This window comes from Haliotis rubra, unplaced genomic scaffold, assembly GCF_003918875.1.
Source record: "Haliotis rubra isolate DU_JTF1 unplaced genomic scaffold, ASM391887v1 Scf491, whole genome shotgun sequence".
Taxonomy (NCBI): Eukaryota; Metazoa; Mollusca; class Gastropoda; order Lepetellida; family Haliotidae; genus Haliotis; species Haliotis rubra.
The window spans coordinates 225,048-245,838 of record NW_025767181.1 but is presented as its reverse complement, the minus strand read 5'-3'; the positions used below and the strand labels follow the sequence as shown (position 1 = coordinate 245,838).

General features: G+C 40.6%; 2 protein-coding genes across 2 annotated transcripts; both read left to right on the top strand.

The window, feature by feature from the left end:
* Positions 1-243: 243 nt before the first annotated feature.
* On the top strand, positions 244-8,038 carry LOC124291417. Its single transcript, XM_046728405.1, has 5 exons — positions 244-391; positions 630-820; positions 1,059-1,451; positions 1,749-3,526; positions 7,037-8,038. Exons 1-5 carry the CDS (start codon positions 306-308, stop codon positions 7,184-7,186), a joined length of 2,598 nt encoding a protein of 865 aa, XP_046584361.1. The 5' UTR covers positions 244-305; the 3' UTR covers positions 7,187-8,038.
* Positions 8,039-12,408: 4,370 nt separating this feature from the next.
* LOC124291423 lies at positions 12,409-13,827 on the top strand. Its single transcript, XM_046728411.1, has one exon. It carries the CDS (start codon positions 12,409-12,411, stop codon positions 13,825-13,827), a length of 1,419 nt encoding a protein of 472 aa, XP_046584367.1.
* The last annotated feature ends 6,964 nt before the right edge of the window (positions 13,828-20,791 follow it).

Here is a 20,791-nt window from a genome sequence, read left to right as displayed (position 1 = left end):
ATTAAAAATGCCTTTGTTATTTTGTCTTACCGTAACATGAATAAATGCATAATTATCAATTTATACTATTTTTGGCCACTTCAACAGGCATGCCATTCGTCACAATTCACAAGTTTCTGTACCCAACAAGAATCGAAAAAGAAGGAAAGACACGAGTGTGTCTGTCGTGATGCCTGACGCCACTTTGAAGTGTACCGAGGTTCTGTGACGTCACAATTATGACGTCAGAAAGGGGGTGTGGTATTCCGGAAGCGGATGTCGTTATTTTTAGGGAACTAGAAGATGTCTGATACCGATAATGAGAGATGGGAACCATACCATTTTTCTTAGTAATCGGTGCTTTTATCTTTCATCAGATCTCAACCTGCACAGATGGATGGTGTACATATAAGTAAGTCCTGGCTATCTTGGTTCCACAAACACGTCTGTGAATGTTTTCGTTTAGTTTACACTGAATGCTCCACTTTTCACCTTCGTATGCGGTATAGCCATCAAATTCTGTTCAAGGCAACAAATATTCATAATATTTGTGTAGTAATGTACTAAATATGTCCGGAAAGTGTTTAATATATGGATATACTGCAGTTTGATCCTTACTACATTTTTACTGTACTGTTGTTTCTTCGTAGGGGCATGGGTGAAGAAGAAGGATTTTCTGAGAAGATCTGGAATTACGTGATATCAAGTATAACCTGGTTCGACAAAGATGGATATGACGTGTTTGACATGTGTCCTGAATACCCTGAGCCGGACTGGGATCTCTTTGAGCCGGAAGAAAAATGCTGCAGAAAACTGTCGGAGATGATGAACCCATATGATGGTGAGCTACGTTTACTTTCATTAAACGTGATATGCATATGATATTTAAAAGCAATCTGTAGATTTTCTGTGTTTTACATGAATCCACTGTACTGAGTACAAACTTAAGACAGTGTTCAATGATTTCTATTTGTAGTAATCCTTTGGCTCGTCAGACACGTTTCAAAAACGTTCAGGTTTTTCATGGTACATCTCCCATGATCCAGTTATTTTACATCGTTCATGTTATTTTGTCACAGACTACTGGGCAACCACTCGTGGTAGCCTACACGCCTACATGCCCGACATGAGCCCCATCAAGAGTATATTGCAGCACCTCACGACGCAAGGCCCATTTGAGAGCATGTTCTCCTCCCTCCCCGATCTGTACTTCTGGAGAAGTGTTCATCAACACCTGTCACATCTAGCAATTTGGGACAACATCAGTTTCCACCTGGCTTACTTAAGCCTTGCTGCCCAAAATGTTGACCTGGCCACGCTGAACAGGGCAGTGAACTACTTTAGCAATGCCCTGACGTACGTGGCAACTTTGGCCTACTTCAATCCAACCTCCGTGTACCTGCTGTCGGCTGTCGTCTGCCTCGTCTTGCTGTCCATTGTCAACTGGTTCATCTGCGATGATACTACATCCGGTATGTAATGTTATAGGCAGTCATGCATCTCGAAAGACCAGACAATAATGAAGATCGGATGGTGGCAATTATTTGATCTGTTTCATTTAATGTTTTTCATGGACGCGGATAAGCACTATCAACCAATGGTTTACATACTCATGATTCTATTTCACTCTTACTTATGTGTGCTGTTTTAAAATATGTTGTATATACAATACAAATAGATAATATGTTTACAGTATAAATAGATTTATACGTTTTCATATAAACTGACCCTCTGTACGGGCATAAAACGATCCTCTGTTGACGTTTCAGAAAAGAGAGTAACGTTTTCAAACATTTGTCCAAGTAAAGAAAGCTCCTCGGGACGATCCCAACGGCTAGCACGACTGAAGACGGATCACCCCTCCAAGAAAGACAGACAGAGAAAGAAGAAGAAACAGCGCCAAAGAGGTGCCTCCCGTTACCGATCCTCCGATACGGACGACTACCCTAACGATGGCGTTGACCGTGTTGACGAAGACCCATGCAATTGCTACCCAAGGTGGACTAAGACTCGCGATGAGGCTGTAGATGTTGACGATATAGACGAAAATTCTCTCAGATATATTGCCGGATTATCGTCTGAATATTCTCTTGATAATGTCAAGAGGCGGGTTCAAGAAACTTTTCGAAGTATCTCAGAAAACGACCATGATGCCAGCTGCCCGCAGATGCCAAGCTCGCCCGATAAGAGCAATGTGAAGGGCGGAGAAGTAACGACTGACCGGACCATTGCTGTGTACGACATCAGATACAGAGACACTTTACCACAGGATGTCTTGGACGTTCTGTTTTGTATTGATCCCTACTGTGAACATGATCATGGCCGGTATGAACTGAGAGGCTGCAAGATCTTGGTCAAGCATCCTTATCATCTTGAAATGGGTACCGAAGATTCTTCCAAACAGAGGTCTCATGAGACAGGCACTTCTCCTTATGGCAACACACCCAGAGAACGCGTTCCCTATAGTCGCGGGGTTGCAGAAATAATAGTTCCTGATGAAAGTGCGTATTCGACAATAGATGTTTCACCGACAGAGGTACACGTGTGGGGTAGAGATGAGAAATTTGTGAAGAAATATCACGAATCGTTATCTGGACATGATCTGGTGCACGGTGCAGTGACGGGCAGCCAGGCGAGTATAAACGACGAGCTTACAAAAACTCTATCGAAGCAGATTCGTGGGCCCGATGCGCTGGATACAGACATATCCCAGGTGGAGTCCTTCCCGGACTGGCGTGCCTCTGTGTTTCATGACTGTCCCTACTGTAAAGAGCAGTCGTCATCTAGCAACGGACATTCCCAAGTACACAGGGTAGGTGGTGAGGAGCGGGAAGTATCCAGCAGTAACCCTGTAAGTTTAGGAAGCACCAGAGATCCGTCCCCCGTGCCCGGATGCAGTGGTGTGAACGGGTCTGACTCTCCAAGGATAAAACAACAGTTGGACGAACTGTTCGGGGAAGCTCTTTTACATGAAAATATTGGTCCCCCGAGAGCTAATTCTAGTTTCGATGAGGAAGGTCACACTTCCGAATTTCTGGGGGATCAGTTTGGACATGACTTGGACTCAAGCCAAAGGCCATCTCGTGGCCGCACAACCAAAAACCGGTTTCAGACAGTCCAAGACCAAGAGTCAGCCCCAGCCTCCGATCGTCAACACGCAAGACTGTGTGGACATGGAGGTTACAGACACCGGCAGCCGCGAACCTTCCAATCACCCACTTCCAGAGACAATTCCAGGAATGGAGATGCATACCAAATGTATAATTTTAATGGTCCAGAATTAATGTTTCTGCCCGATCTGGCATTAGCGCGAGAAATAGAGAGAGCTGCTCTGTCCACGGTTTCACGTGAACCAGTTGGAGGGGACGCACAGGTCCAAGAGGTTGTCTCCCTTGATGACCTTCCTTTCGACTTTGACTCTGTCCCTACTTTGGATGAAAATGATTTCAACATCAGCGAGGAGTTGCAGAATTCATCACTCAATGAATCACAGGCATCCGTTGATCTTGCAGAGCTTAACAGAAGCCTCAGCTTCTATGGTGATGTTGTAAGTATGGCTTCTCATTCAGTAATAATCTCTTATTTTCACAATAAATCCTTAACCCAAATTGTCTACAGTGAAGAGTGTGATAGGGCCGTGGTTGTTGGAAGACATGACAGCACCCTGCTTTATGAAGCCATTCCTTGTTTTAACAAGTGTACTGGCGGACAAAGGTAAACGTGATCATGTCAAAAAGTATTGAAAACAATTTCGATATTGGTGTTGAGGAAAATATGGCTTAAACGGATCTCTACTCCACAAGCCAACATCACCAATCGACTGTGAGAGTTTTCGTAGTTTTCGATAGCCTCAGACGTACTGAGGCTATCCATGTATTTATACGATTTTTTGTGTGAAAAGGCTGAATTTAAAGACGTCTCAGCTGGAACATAGATACTAATCAAAATCAACCGTTCTTCAGTGTTATGGTAGAGGTAGGGAGTAATCCTGCTGTGTTTAAAGTGATTTTATTTATTATCAAATATTGCTCTTCATTAAGTTTCAATGAGATATATATACATCTCTGAACACGGTGTTGCCATTAGACTTGCAGTGCAGCGATGTCATAGCATTGTGACGTCATCAAGTTTATGGCGTCATAGCATTTTGCTGGGTTATGGCCCGGGAAAGCGAAATCTGGGCCTCGTTCCTCAACACGATCGTAGCGCTAAGATGATCGTAACTCCCATACTTTAACATAGACTTACGACAGTCGTAGCGTGAAGATGATCGTAACTCCCATACTTTAACATAGACTTACGACTGTCGTAGCGCTACGATCGCTTTGAGAAACAGGTCCCAGGACTAAACCTCCTCAATTTAGGTTTCGCTTTCGCGAGAACGGTCAAGCTACAGTGAACACTGAATTTCGCGTTCCCGGGACTCTCAATACACAAGAAAAACAAAGAAGTGTGAGTCGCCGTCTGATACCGTAGTCAGGGTAGAAATTTAATATATAAATATCAGTAAATGTTTGAGCCACAAACTGTTCACCGATAAGTCACATGGATGGATCATGTGGAGATGGAATTGAAAATATCGTGCATACACAACTTACATCGTTAAGCATTCATTGACGTCATTTACGTTACCGCAAAGTATTTTACGTTACTTATATATAGAGAGCGATAACAACCTAAAACTATTTTCACTTGTCAAAGTTTGATTCACATTTGATATTTCGGCAATGCCAGACAACAAAACACAAAAGTTTCGCGAAACTTTCCAAATTTCCAAATATGGCGGTAATGTAAATTATAGTAACGTAAACTAGTTCTGGTAATGAGTGAGTGAGTTTAGTTTTACGCCGCACTCAGCAATATTCCAGCTATATGGCGGCGGTCTGTAAATAATCGAGTCTGGACCAGACAATCCAGTGATCAACAGCATGAGCATCGATCTGCGCAATTGGGAACCGATGACATGTGTCAACCAAGTCAGCGAGCCTGACCACCCGATCCCGTTAGTCGCCTTTTACCACAAGCATAGTCGCCTTTTATGACAAGAATGGGTTGCTGAAGACCTATTCTACCCCTGATCTTCACGGGTCAGTTCTGGTAATGAATAATGTTATGGCAAGATGAATAAATACAGAATGCTTGGTTGGGGCACATGTATAACAACAAATGTACAGTGATGAAGACTATTACTGTGATGCTAGATTTTGAGTTAAAACGGTAACGTATGAGTACTTGCTTAAAAAATCTCTACTGATGTCGAGCATATTTTTCCATATTGTAAGAAAAATCAATGTTAACGAAACTATATGTTTTTAGATATCGAGAATAGATGAACAGACCAATCAAGAAAAATTATCTTGTGGGTCTGTGCGATGATTTACCACAAGAAAAGCTGTAAACAAACACAACGTAACGTAAATTACTCTGACTCTACCGACATAATCAAATGTCGGCGACAGCCATTGTCCCAGTAACTGAGAATTAGTGAGATCTCCTCGATCAACCGTCTTTGCACGGTGGATTAAATAAAATAGTCAAATAAGTCAAACAACAAACAAATTTTACTACACAGCTCCAATACTTCTTTTCTCGGAGGGTTTTCCTACACTGATGCTTAAACTTGTCATAGATCAAGTGCTGAAACTTGAAACAACTGAAACTTCATCTCAGTTAAGCGGTTCACAGAACGAGTATTGGGGCCGCGCGCTAATCTGAAGTACGGTAATCCGATGTTTTCATAGCAATTCGCTTTCGCGGCACTTCTAGCACAACTTTGGTTTTCGCTTTACCGGGAATAGGGAATATTGAAATTTCGCTTTGAAGGGCCGACACCTTTTGCTGTCATCAGGTATTTAAAGTCATAGCATTGTGAGTCATCTAATGGATGGTGTCAAAGTATTGTGATCTCATGTAATTGATGACGTCAGGGCATTGTACAGAATCTATAGTCAAAACGATATGTCCTAGGAGATCGTTTGATCTCACACATAGAGGACATTATATGAGTGCCCATGTCATACTATCTTTACGACACGAGTGCCTAAATGTTGGTATTTCCCGAGCGAGAGCGAGGGATATACAGATATTTAGGCACGAGTGTCTTAAACATAGTGTGATATGGACACGAATATAATATTCTGTTTATTACCGAAGTCGTCAAATTGAGGAAAATAACCCAAATCTACTTTCAAACATGGGCTGTCTACCCACGTCGCCGCATGTAGAACGCAACGTCACAGAAGAAACGTGACGTCATAGCATTGTTCATGACGTCATGTCACCATGACAAAGCGATATTTTGCCCTAGGAAAATATGAACCCCGATATGTTCGCCCTCGTAGGTAATAAAAAGCAATATCTCAGTGGAACACAGTTTTGGATGATAAAATGTTTTACATAGCTGGGCCTAGATTTTCGAAGCTCTCTTAGTGTTAAGATGGTCGTAGGTGCCTTACATTAACATTAACTTACGACTATCTTAGCTCTAAGAGAGCTTCGAAAATCTAGACCCAGTATAGTACAGAGCACAAGCCAAGTAAAACGAGATGTATCTACTCAACAGTGGGATTACATCAAATGTTACATCAGTAGGTTTATCTCCCTCACTGAGCACCATACATGTGTACATGCCGGTTCTGGAATATGGCGGATTGCTGATTCCTGTGTCCAGAGACCTATGCAATTGTAAGGAGGGGGAACTTATACAATCCTCATGGACAACTTTGTTGCTGCCGTGGTACCGTCACAGTTCTTGCCATATTTCTTCTCAGAATAAATTACATTACTAGTTAAACTATATCACCGATCTATACCTTATATTAACGATGTTATCAAGGATACTCTGAGGTATATAATTTTAACAGCACCATAACGCCAGCCCAATATGACTAACTTTGAAAGTGTGCCTTACCGCATGATAAGGTTCAGACGGCCTCTTTGACCAAGAATCATCTTGGAAAGCTTATACGACTGACAACTTGATAATCACGTGCCAGCCTGAGGTGAAGGCCATCATTACTAGCACTACACGTTTTAAACGACGATGTCTCTGTTTCAGTCGATGGTGGAGTTGGCTGCCTCGTGGATCGTACAGAATGTCTTAGAAAGAGTGGGGAGGTACCTTTCTGGGGTCACGCCCGAGAAATTGAAGGCTACAGTGTTGAACATCTCAGCAGAGATCGTGGGGACTATGGACCTTATAGAGTAAACCTCGAGCATGGTTGTAACTGACAGTTTGCACTGACAACTACACTGTCTGGCAGTCTGTATATTTGTCGTGTGTATGTGTGTGTGTGTGTGTGTGTGCGCGCGTGCTTGCGTGTGCGTCCCTGCATGTACAGCTTTGAGGTACAGATACGCGTCATTGCAGCGGTCATCTAAAACCATGACGTATGTCAGTGATATGTAGGTACTGGTGGTATACTACTCTATTCAGTTTTGGTACAGACATACATGTAAATAGATATTATCTGTGATATTGTGCCGGGATGCAGTTTGCCCTCTTACTGATCGTCGATCTGTGCGACACTCGGGTCAACTCGGCTTTTTCCGTTACCTATATGAGACCTCGGATGACGTTGGAGTAGTGACAGAACATGGCTTTCACGAAATGCAGGCGCCACCAAATTGTGTGGACTACAGTTGAAAAACCCGCTTTTGTCGTACCTACCAAACTGTAGGTGTGCAAGCCTGTCAGGTCTTATTGTCATGTGAATCCAGTGTGAAGTCATGCCATGCCAGTCATTTGGAGTTGTTCAACGTCGTGCATGTACCTCTGTGGTCAGTCACACTACAGACACACAGACTCCTTGCAACTCTGGCCGTACACAGGCGACAATGGATGACACCGTAGAGGTCGGTTTCTGGTAACTTTAGCTGTTTTCGCATCTTAAATCTTAGTTAACATAATATTATTTCCCGCCTTTGTGAAAATGCTACTGTTTCCACTTGCCAATAGCTTTGTGCACGTGTACAGTAACGGGTTTACAGAATATTTCTTCATATATTGTTCTCTCAGATATGAATAAAATGGGCAAATTATTACAAAATGATATGCAAATATATTATGATTATTGCATTTAAACATTTCATTTTTTGGTTATTCTATCACCCCCGTGATGCCTTCAAGCTGAAATATACACATAAAAATATGTAATTTTGGAAGCGCACATGTATATTAGGTTTCTTTATTTTTACTTGCAAAAGTTTCAAAACCAAAAACAAATATATAAAGAACAAGCACGAAGAGAAGTGTACTTCATCATCTCTGCATAATGACAAAAAGAGAAGAAACAAATGTACTCAAATCAAAATATTATCTAGCAGAAGACAACTGTGCCCCAGATAATACGGTGCAAATGTTGGAAACGACAACGCAATATTTGTTCCTTGTCTCGTCAATGTTTCGTCACATCTTACTCACTGGGGGCGTGGGGTACCCTAGTGGTTGAAGCGTTCGCTCGTCACGCCGAAGACCCGGGTTCGATTCCCCACATGGGTACAATGTGTAAAGTACATTTCTGGTGTCCCCCGCAGTGATATTGATGTCTAGAATATTGCTTAAAGCGGCGTAAAACTAAACTCATACACTCACTCACCCTTACTCATTGACAAAACACGGTATTTAAAGACAGAGGCTCACCCTGAAATTGTTTGTTTGCCTGTTTTTAATGCTACACTGCACAGTTTTCGAGCTGTATGAAGGCGGTCTGTAAATACTCATGCCTGAACCTGACAATTCAGTGATCATGAACATGATGAACATAGATCTGGGCAAATGAGATACAATGCCACGCATCAACCAAGTCGGTAAACCTGTCGCTGTATGACAAGCATGGCAATGATGATTAGAGATTTTATGTTCGCTTTCCGAAAAAATGCGGGTATCGCACACGGATCAAGCATAGGAATCTGAAAACAATTACAAGCAGAGTGTGCACCAAAACAGTAGTTGTACGCAAGTTGTGATCTTACCCGATATTGATATTTTTAATTGAGTTCTCATACCACACCCTGACAGAGGGTTGGTGTAACACCTCAGTTAATGATGTCAGTATCGACCGTGACCACCTTTTGCGCTACACGTTGATTCTAATCCTGTCGTAGATGTCTATCGATCTCATCCCATACATATTCTATGAGGAAGAGGTGTGGAGAAACAGCATAGCAATTTTAGGCTGCCTCAAAAACTCTGTTACCACATGAACAACGCACGTACAGGATTTGTCCAGTTTCAGCTTAACGTTCCCTCCCTCAGAATGTACTACCCGTGAAGGTCCGGGTTTGAATATTGATCTTAAGTAACCTATGCTTGTCGTAAGAAGCGACTAACGGGATCGGGTGGTCAGGCTCGCTGACTTGGTTGACACATGTCATCGGTTCCCAATTGCGCAGATCGATGCCTGTGCTGTTGATCACTGGATTGTCTGGTCCAGACTCGATTATTTACAGACCGCCGCCATATAGCTGGAATATTGCTGAGTGCGGCGTAAAACTAAACTCACTCACTCAGCATGTACATTTTCGAGAGACCGGGGCATAGGGTAAAGGTTTTATGAGCTGAACAAACATCGTGCTGTTAAAATTCAGCAAACAATCGTACAAGGTATCAAGCTTCCACCAAACACGCAACCATCCAAATTGTGCGCCCTGCATTAATATGCACTAACACATTGTAAATTACGACCTTCAAGTCGAAAATACGCCTTCATGAGTAGGTATTTAAGGTGCATCATTTAACTTCCGAATATATTCATTTGTATTGAAGATTATACGAAGCATATTTATTAGAATGCTTGGCTGTTTCTTGAACCCTTGTTTTACCCCAAATATTTTCTTTTAAATTTTCAATGGCTTCTTTTACTGTCATCTGCTATTCTTCAACTCATTTATGCAATATTTATTTAACACTGGCACAGAAGATACATGGAGTAGTTAAAATGGAGAGCTAACACCAAGTATATTACTGCATATTTAAAATGCAAATGCATTACAGATTTAAAACCCTTTCTCTGTTTAAAGTGTAACAGTTGCATTGCTGTTTGCACTTGTACGTTCATTTGATCATGGACGCAATAGCACGATCAGTTGAGCAAACTAAAATTCACCAATTGCAGCAGGTGCAATAAACAATACTTTGCTCTGTGGACACTAACAATGCTTTGCTCTGTGGAACACTACAGGGGCATAGTGTTGAAAGTTAACGATGTCCATTAGGCTACTTTGGTGATACTAACGGGTACGATTTCCATGCAGGCAATACGAAAGAAATCATTGTTCCTATCAAAGACCGGGATTCGAACCCGCGAACAGCATATTATATGTCATTGAGACCTATGTCACAGCAGCTAATTACGACGTCATGGCGCACTGGGAAACCTGTGGACTACGCGTTATAGACAACGTCACGTGATCGTGTTTGTGACGTCACACCCTAACAACGTCATAGGCCTAATTGCAGACAACGTCCAGATGTGGATGTAGTCTGACATCTGAAGGCGAATCGTCTGTCCCCATTCCTCCGACTGTCTCCCCTTTGCTTCTATCGTCATGGCGTTGCAAGCAGGGGTTTCTGTAGGCGTGCAGGCGTTTGGTAGAGTGGCGTCCCCGACCCCGGCGGTCCTGCAGAACGTGAAGCTGATAGCTCAGGCCATGACGGAGACCACCCAGATATTCCGGCAGAGTCAGGACAAGCTGCAGGTGTGCTGGGACAAGCTGTCCACGTCCGAGCAGCAAGCCGCCGACATGGTGGACAAGATCATGACGACCACGCGCCGGGTGGAACAGCTGAACAACACGCTACAGTCTCACAAGTCTGCCGTGGAGAAGAAGAAGAAGCTGTGTAATGAGCTGCGCGAAATCACGGGTGAGACAGAACCCAGTCATTTACAATAGTAGATTCTCCAGAAAATCAGAGTTTTGCCGCATTGAACATAGAGATCCAAACATTACAAATCTGTGTACATGTACAGTGTATTGAGTACGGTCTGGTATGTCCAGGGCACCTGGACGAAGGTCAGCGTTACGACATACACCTTGTAAGGCCGTGATGAGTTAAACGTTAAAGGGACTAGTATGATTAAAGGGACTAGTATGATTAAAGTCACAACTGCATAGTTCAATCGCACAGTAACTTCTACTGCCATGGTCACAAATAGTAACATACTTATACCGACGTTCACCCGCTTCTTTCATATTACTGTTGTCAATGGGTCATGGCAGATTGTCTGTAGTAAGGGGAAGTAACGGACGTTCCTTAACCGAATTTTACAGAATATATCCTAGAGCCTCAACGAACCTTCCATGACTTTCTTTAGCACTGAAAAGGGGCATTTTGCCGTGATAGAGAGTCTGAGATGTGGGGTATCTGATACTTCCTGGACCAAGGTACCCTCTCCCCCTCCCTCCACCCCCACAAAACACCCACCTCAAATCCAATATGCTTGTATCTGTATAAATGTCAGCCTGTTTTGCGCAACAGAAAGTGTTACCAACACCATCAACCATCATTATTTACCAACGTTGTTATAATTTTAGGGGTCTGAGTTTAATTCCTCCTTTGAGTAAGAAACTTGCGTTTCTTTTGCGTGTGAGTATATATCACTTTTAACGTTTTACCTTTGTTTTCAGGACAGATATACTTCATTATGATCTCAGCACAGAGGGTGGGGGTTCGGGTGGGGGTTCGGGTGCGGTTACGGGTGCTTTTACACTTTGTAACTCGACGAGTGTTTCAAATCCTCAAACCTAAATACCAAGTAAACCAAAACTAAAACATCTTGTGAACTGTACTTTGTTACTCGTCAGTAGAGGTCGTCCTACACCTTGTTAGATCTCGTCAGTATAGGCCGTCTGTATATGTTGTTAGATCTCGTCAGTATAGGCCGTCTCTATATGTTGTTAGATCTCGTCGGTAGAAGTCGTCTCTATACGTTTTTAGATCTCGTCAGGACACGCCGTTTCAATAATTATAACTTGTTCAAAATTTTATTGGAACCTGCCACGAAGTCACATCTCCAGTCCTAATTCTTAGAACTCGTCACTTGAACATGTTGTTTGAAGTCGACGGAAGAAGCCGTCACAAGAAATTGTTTTTTGAACTCTAAGTAGAACTTACTAAATCAAACCTGCCTCAACACTGTATTATCATTATTAGAAATGTGCTAAGAACATGAAACTTGTATCGGCTCAAGCTGTTATAGATTGTTGCTAATGCCACCACGTTGACTTCCTCTCAGCAGCATGCCACGAAAGGCATCGATTGAATATTACGATTATCCAACAATCTAACACTCTTTACACACACCTATCAATTATCATTAGGTGGGGTTTGTCCACAGATTGATTGTTGCCTTTACATCCATAATGAATCTCAGAGGAGTGTTAAACAGACACTCATTGCGATCACCGAGTCACTTTCTCAGAGTCATCATGGCCGAATGTTGTGTTGTCGTCGTCGTCGCCTTGATGATGTTGTTGGGGGCTGTGGTGGGTCAGACTACGGAGGTTCACGTACAGACAACCATATCTCAGCATGGAACAACAGAATCACGTTTCGGAGGACGTTCTGCAAAGCAAGATTTGAGGAGCGGCGACAGACTGAACAATGCCAGTGTGGGTTCTACTCCAGCGAAATGTACCACTGGTGGAAGTGGGAACAATGCCTCTGATGGATGTTTTGACGATACTTCAGACGACCCACGCAACGACACCGGCGCCATCGTTGTTAAGTGCAACGAAGAAGACGGTAACATTACTATTTGCAAGACAACAAATACTAAAAGGGTTTCCCTCATATCCATGGGCTCTCTCAGCAAGGCCAATTACGTAAAAGGGGAGAAGATATGCAGATATATCTATTACCCACTGCTGACCAGTGCAATTCTCTTCAACACATTCAATCTGATGGTGTACACGGACCCCGCCATGAGGAGTCCCACAAGCACCTACCTGATAGCTCTCGCCACTGACGAACTCCTCTTTGCCTTAGTATCTTTTTCGAGGCACATTCTTAGACAAATATACGGAACGGACGCTGTCAAGAAACAAGCCTATCTGTATTTTGCTTTGTTTGGATCAAATTTCTTTTTGGCGACTCTCCGAGTCCTGATGTACTGTTTGACTGTTCTGGTGTCCACAGAACGCTTCCTTGCTGTTGGCTTCCCTTTGAAGTCTAGAAACTTTCGTCTAATCAAATCACCAATTATCTTTATAATATCGGTGACGATTATATGCTTTTCTTGTCATTTACCGGGAGCATTTAAATACGATATCGTTCCCAAACTAAACTCGACAGACTATACCATAACTCCGTCGGCGATGTACATAAATAACAGGGACCTCCTTATTGGTCTTGGAATGGCCAACAAAGTACTGTTCACCTACATCGTCCTCGTGTGCGGCCTCATCATGAACCTGTGCGTCCTCCTGGCTCTCAGGATGCACAGCAAGAACAGAGCGAAGATGAACACGACTGTGGACGCAGAGAAGACGGCAAAGCGAGAGAGGCAGACGACAATCACCATCCTGACGTCGACGTTCCTCTTCACAGTGCTGGCAATTCCTCTGGCAACAGACTCGGTGGTCCAGACATTTGTGACTGACTATAATATATATAGGAAGGAACATTATGTCAACATGCTGATGAAAGACGTCAACGGTTTACTTATCATGTTCAGCCTTTCCACCGACTTCGTGTTCTACATTGCACTGAGTAAGGCCTACCGACGAACCTTCTTCAGACGACTTCCGTTCATGGCCACGATCTGCAGACGACAGAAGTATGTGCAAAACTCGTTTCGGACTCAGTCTCAAGCACACGTTACTGGAACATCTAGTGTATGTGCATGAACCCATGGTGTATAGGTTATCGACGCTGGGAAGCAAACCCGTGGTAAGATAAGCACCATGTCTGTCATCAACCTTTCGGCTGTATATCCGACAAGCGATTTAATCCAAACTTAATGTCCATGATGTTCGTTACTTTGGGTGTTCCTAAGGCACAGTGCCTGTGAAATAATGTATTGTTTACCTGTGTTTACCAGTTTGTGTCACTGAAGTCTCTTTGTATAACCTCCCTGCAGTTACTGTTATGTGCCCAGGGCGCTGTTGTACGACAGTCGCAGCTCTAAGGTTGTTTTCTACAACGACAGTCTGCACTTTTACAACAGCGTCTGTCTTGACCCTTGTGTACAACATGCATGTCAGTTTGCTGAAGCTAAGGTATATTTTCTGTATATATTTGCTGGTTCCTTTTCACTAAAGTTAGCATGCATCTCCTGACAAGTTGATAGGCTTGTATTCTGTGGGAGCGTAGGTTCCTCTTTACTAATGTTTTATGTTTTCTGTAACGTTCCATGTGCCTGTTTTGACACTTCGAAGTGTTGAAGTATCAGTTATATTACAAATCAACTTCGAGTTTAAGCCAATGATCGCTTGAGATATCACTATTCTTTTTTTAATAGTTTTTTATTTTGTTGCACTTTTCAATATTTTGTACAAACAAATAACAGTGATATTCCAGTATACATGATGAAAAATCAAATAGTTTAGCAGAATAAATCATGGCATGACGACCAGAACGTGTAGAAAGCATTGATATTACAACTAATTATTGACGAACACTTTGTTAACATATAGTATTCAAACAGTTTATGTTGAAAAACTTGAAAAGATGGCATAATGTTGTTAAACTTGTTTCGAAAAATTAGTTCCTTGAAGAGAATTAAGATGATATTTATTGGATCATTGTTTTTATTTGGGTAACCAAGCATTACATGTTTCTTTTCAATTTTGAGTTTTATTTGTGCTTTAGCCTGTAGCCAGTTCTCAAGTTTTTTCCATATATGGTTTACCTTGCTGCAAGACCAGAATAAGTGGATAGTTGTTTCAATATCTTCGGAGCAAAAAACTACAATTACTAGTGTCTTTATATCCTATCTTTTCTAAAAAAATGTTTGTTGGCAAGATATGGTGTAAAAGTCTGTATTGGAACCATTGTAATCTAGTATCTTTCGTACATCTAAAGGGAATAGTATTGTAAAGTGGCCAATCATTAGATATAATGTCGTCGTATAAAATGTTAAGTTCCCATTTCGATGCATGTTGGTTTTTTTAAACCTAGACCTGAAATTAGAGTTTTGTACAAGTATTGTGTCCCTTTTACATTCTTACAGAGATGTTGCATATATCGGGGTAGAACAGGGTTTGGTTTGCGTTGTATTGTTTTTAAATCTGTATTGATCCTTTTAAGATATTGTTTAACGGAGCAAATAAGACCATGATATTTCAGAAAAATTTGTTTTTATGTCAAATTGTTTTAAAAACGTTTCAAATTGAAAGAAATTACCATTATTATCAATCAAGTCATTAATCGAGCGAACCCCGTGTTCATACCATTCTTTGTAGTAAACCGTTTTACATTCTACCATAATATTTTTATTATACCATATACTTTCAGTAAGGATTTCATTATCACTATCTTTTTCAGAGTTTAATTCAAGTTGAGATGTAAAGTCCCACCACGCTGAAACGACATCTTTGTAGTAATTATTTCTTATAAAAGGAAGTATTTTATCTCTCAAATGTTGACAACTATACTCAAATATATTAACATAACCTATCTTTGGGAGATTCAAAATAAAAAGATTACACCATTTAGCAGAGTGTGAAAGAAAGCGTCTTAGCATGGACAATTTTTGCGATTGTATAATACCTTTTATGTTGGGCATATTAAATCCTCCATCTTTTTTATCACTAATTATCTGTTTTCTTTTTATCTTATCAGGTTAACTGTTCCAAATAAATCTGTAACATTTTCGTTGAAATGCGTTTATAACTTCATCTCTTGGATTAGGAATAGAGCCAAAGAGGTGATTTAGTTTTGGAATGATTAGTGATTTTAGAACTACATTTCTACCGAGCGGAGTAAGGTTACGGGCAGACCAGATATACATTAGTGTTTCACATGCTCTAAGTTTTTCTTTGTAATTCTCTTCGACTATATCGTCAGTATCTAGCGTAAATGTTATACCAAGTAGGTTAAAGGACGTTTGATCCCAGTTTAGATTCTTTTGAGGACAAAGTTTCATTCTCGAGCGCTTTTTTTGATCCTATCCATATAAGCCTTGTTTTTTCGATATTAATTTTTAGTCCTGAGAATCTTGCAAAGATATCCAATACATTTAAAACTGCAAAAAAGGCTATGTTCAGAACCATCTAAGGTACAGGTTGTGTCATCAGCAAACTGATGAAGTAAATATTCTATATTACCAATATTTATACCTTTTATATTTTTATTATTTCTTATCAATATGGCAAGTATTTCCGCACATAGAATAAATATATATGGCGAGAGAGGGTCGCCTTGGCGACATCCTCTAGATATATTAAACATAGCGGAACCATATCCATTGACTAAAACATTTGATTCGATTCCTCCATACAAAGTTTTAAACCATTTTCTAATAGAAGTTCCAAAATTGAAAAATGACAACGTTTTATCTATAAATGCCCAATCCACAGTGTCAAATGCTTTTTCGAAATCTATAAGTAAAAGTAGACCAGGTATTTGATGCGTTTCTGTATATTCCATAAGGTCATATATCATTCTAGTAATTTCCCCAATATACCTACCAGACATAAAACCTTTCTGGTCTTCATTGATCAGTATATTAAGAACTGTTTTTATCCGTCTGGAAACTGTGAGAGACGCAACTTTATAGAAGATTGATAACGAAGAAATTGGTCTCCAATTCTTTAAATATATTTTTTGATTTATTGCTTTTTGGGATACATGTGATGAGTCCCCTTTTAAGAGATATAGAAAGTTCTCCCCTTTTTATAAGATAAGTTCAACGATTTGATTAAATATTTGCCTAAATCAATCCAAAAGAATTTCAAGAACTCTGCGGTAAAACCATCTGGTCCTGGACTTTTATCATTTTTCAAACATTTTAAAGCCGAAAGTACTTCTTCATACTCCAATTCACCTTCTAGTGCTGATGATGTAGTTACACTTAATTTGGGGATATCAAAGTGTCTGAGTAGATTGTCGAGATTAACATCGCTAATATCCTGTTTTCTATATAATTTGGAGTAGAAGTTTTTTACTTCATCTTCTATTTCATGTCGGCTGGATAAAACATCTCCTTTATCATTTTCTAAACGAGTAATTGACTTATTGAGGAAGTTTCGTGATTCCAATCCAAGAATATATTTAGAAGGTTTTTCCCCCTGTTCAGACCATATCGCTTTAGATCTTATCATAATACCAGACGTTTTTATCGTATTTATTTCTTCCAACTTATGACTTAAAGTATCAAGTTCTTTCATTAGTTCAGTTTTAATTTCATGATCGCTTGTTTGGTCCATTTTACCTGTAATGTCTTCTAACTGTTTCGTCACACTATTTTCCTCTTTCTGTCTTTCTCTTTTCTTATGTGATGAGTATTTAATTGTTTCTCCTCGTATCAATAGCAATAATGTTTCAAAGAACAACTGATCGTCAATAGTAAATTCATTTTCATTCGTATCTTTGTTTTCATATTGTGAGCACGTTTCTGAGATTATACGTTTAACCATTGTGACATATTTTTTATCTCTCAAAAGGGAGTTATTAAATTTCCAAAATCCTTTTCCGCGGTCTATTTCATTTAGAGTAAAGGTAATTGATATAGGAGAGTGATCCGATTTAAATGTAGCCTCTATTGACGTATCTGTTATGGAGGGAATCATGTTGTGAGAAACTAAGAAATAATCGAGCCTAGCCTGAGATATCACTATTTGATATTCATTCCTTTGTTTCGAAACCTCGGGTGTCTGGACGCATCCCCTCGTTCCGGTTGGTGAACCTCCTGGATTGACCAGGTATAATGCCCCCATTCCGTTATGGTGAAATCCCTGGAAGACCTCGCTTCAGTGGCTTCCTTAGACCGTGACTGATAGACATTGCTAAAATAGCCTTTTCAATCAGATCACATGTGGGTGAGCCGTCCTCTGGGAAATAAGTGACAAGTTTCATTTAGGTTGTAATGAGGTTATACGTTAACTGTATGTAATACACTGAACAGTCGAGGGCTTGGAGATTATTGACGAATGCTTGAATGCGTATACTGTCACGATATGGGCTGATGCTTGAATGCGTGTACTGTCACGATATTGGTGGATGCACGGTGGGAGATACATACATGGTGTGGGCGAATAAAATACAGCAAAAATGGAAAGTCAGTGTTGCCAGTGTTGACTGAGGCTTCGCTAACTGACCTTTGTACATGTCGTGCACCTACCCACTCTCGTCGGATGCGATTCATGCGCAGACTGCAACAGCTGTTTAGACGTCAGCGGGTGTCGCAGTAGGCAGATATGTTGTTTGTAAGAGTATGTCTGGGGTGTGGAATTGTTTCACTAGCTTCGGGTATTGTATGTAGGTACTCATATCGGTTTAAGAGATTAAACACGTGTGATGGTAGCATTACATTTGGAGTTTATATATAGTTTATATAGTTTATATATAGTTTATATAGTTTACATATAATGCAAACGAAAAAGGACTCCTGGTTTTACGACGAATGCAACAATATTCCAGCAATGCCATTGCGGGAGACACCAGACATGTTTTTCACACATTGTACCCATGTGGGCAATCGAACCAGAGTCATCGGTGGGCTGAGCGAACGCTTTAACCACTAGGCTACCCCACCGCCCGCCTTTCAGTATAGAACACATTGTAAAGATGACCGACCAAACGCAAGATAAGCCATTTATTCCCCATGTGCATGTGCATTGGGTATATTATATTGTCATTAATCAAAACAGATTCGTTTGTAACACAAACGTGCATAATTAAAGATGTCTGGTAAAGAAAAGACTATTTGAATCCGAGTCAATACAGTATTAGGACACGGGAGTCCGAGTTTCGCATTAAAATGACATTAAAAACACACCTCATAAAACGGCATTACGATAATGAAATTTGCTGATTTTTCTACGAAACCCCAGAATCAAGCTAGTATTTATTTGCAAAAAGAAAGGGGTTTCTGACAATGAACACTGACTTAATCATGTAATCATTAATATGTTCTTAGTCATGGGATTCACCAACGACAGTGTCTAATATGAAGTTTGGGTATACCACTGTGCTGTCTCCTCTACATCAAGACAACCAATAACAAAACAAGCATGTGTTGTTCATTCACTTCACACCGAAGTGTTAAGAACCAGTAACTCGCAAACACAGATTGCTCATTGGGTTAATAATGACAGAGCCAAGGTTGTAAGTCAATGGACCAGCCTCAGAATCCTTCCCAATAGGACGAGGATGCCGACATGCGGACACAATAGCTCCTCTGTACATTTTCATACTTATATGTAATTGTAAGTTTTAAAGTGCGTAATAATGAGGAAAAAAAAGGAAACAAAAATTGAAAATACATATTGTGGGCTGATTTCGATGATGATACAACGTTCATGTTAATGAGGCCTGGTCTCTGTCTGATTTCTTGTTTAATGCTTTCTAAAATTATCCCTGTACTTTCTGTCTAGATACACGTGCTATATACGGAAGAGCAGGCCTAATGTGTAGGCTGCAATGGTACTATTCTCGTCACGATAAATCATTGTGAAAGAGCACTATGTCACGTTTTCAAGTAATCTTACACGGGCATACATAGTTCCCACCGTACCGAACAACTTACACATGACACATCAGAACGTATACAGCTGAGAAGGACAGCCTTTGACATTGGGACGCCAATAATCCAGCTTCGCGGACCTTGGTATCACTGCCATTTGATAGCGTTTCATAAACACGCTTGTAATATTGCCGGAACAATACGATCGACTCTGCTTTTAGCAAAGAATTTCTTATTAATATGGATTTTGTGTTTTGCTTTGTTTGTAGTAACGATAAAAAGCAAGCAATTTCCGAATATAATCAATATAAGTGTTGTATTTGATAATGATTCATAAACACATGTTCATATCGTGCCATACAATGGACAATTTAACTGAGATTATTTTTATGGCTATGGAAATGTTTTATGTTTCCTCTATCAGTGAATAGACTACGAAAACATGCATAACTTAACCAATATACATAACATATGAGTTGTATGCGTGTTGCCAGGGATCACAATTTGGACAGTAGTCACAGCAACGGTATCCTTATTGAAACCAAAGATTGGAGGCAGTGTTGTGTGAGAAAGATAATATCTTAATGTTGTACATGTTTCTGTGTGTTAATCATAACTTTGGTAGACAATCTGTATCAACCGTGTTCCCACGACCATCATTTTGTGGTAATCAATATTGCAACTAGTGCACGCTATTTCACTCATTTTAACTTAGGCGGACACAGGATAGGACAGCGATTCCGTTTTAAGGACATCGTTTAGGGACATGTGAATGTCCCAAACATCAACGCTTGTTATTGACCTGAGTCTGTTTTTCTTCTATTGTTGTGAGTGCTTATATGAGGAGGCGTTGTTATTGCTAATAGTATTGATTATATATAAACTCACACGCAAAAGAAACGCAAGTCTAGTATAAAGTATATATGTACTTATTTTTTAACAGTATAGAATACAAATACCAACAGCGTCAGATATACTGACTGACTGACTGAGTTTGGTTTTACGCCACTTTTAGCAATATTCCAGCAACATCACGGCGGGGGACACCAGAAATGGGCTTCACAACATTGTACCCAGCTTCAGATATACATAAATTTGAGCAAGAACAGTTCATTCGCAACAAAAACAGATGACGTCATTACATTTTGTGACAGCGAAAGAGTTGCGCAGATTCTAGTCAATTA

Coding starts and splice junctions, on each gene's coding strand:
- LOC124291423 (XM_046728411.1), top strand. CDS start 12,409: ATGGCCGAATGTTGTGTTGTCGTCGTCGTCGCCTTGATGATGTTGTTG.
- LOC124291417 (XM_046728405.1), top strand. CDS start 306: ATGGGAACCATACCATTTTTCTTAGTAATCGGTGCTTTTATCTTTCAT. Junction 821..1,058: donor GATGATGAACCCATATGATG/GTGAGCTACGTT, acceptor ATTTTGTCACAG/ACTACTGGGCAACCACTCGT. Junction 1,452..1,748: donor CTGCGATGATACTACATCCG/GTATGTAATGTT, acceptor TTGACGTTTCAG/AAAAGAGAGTAACGTTTTCA.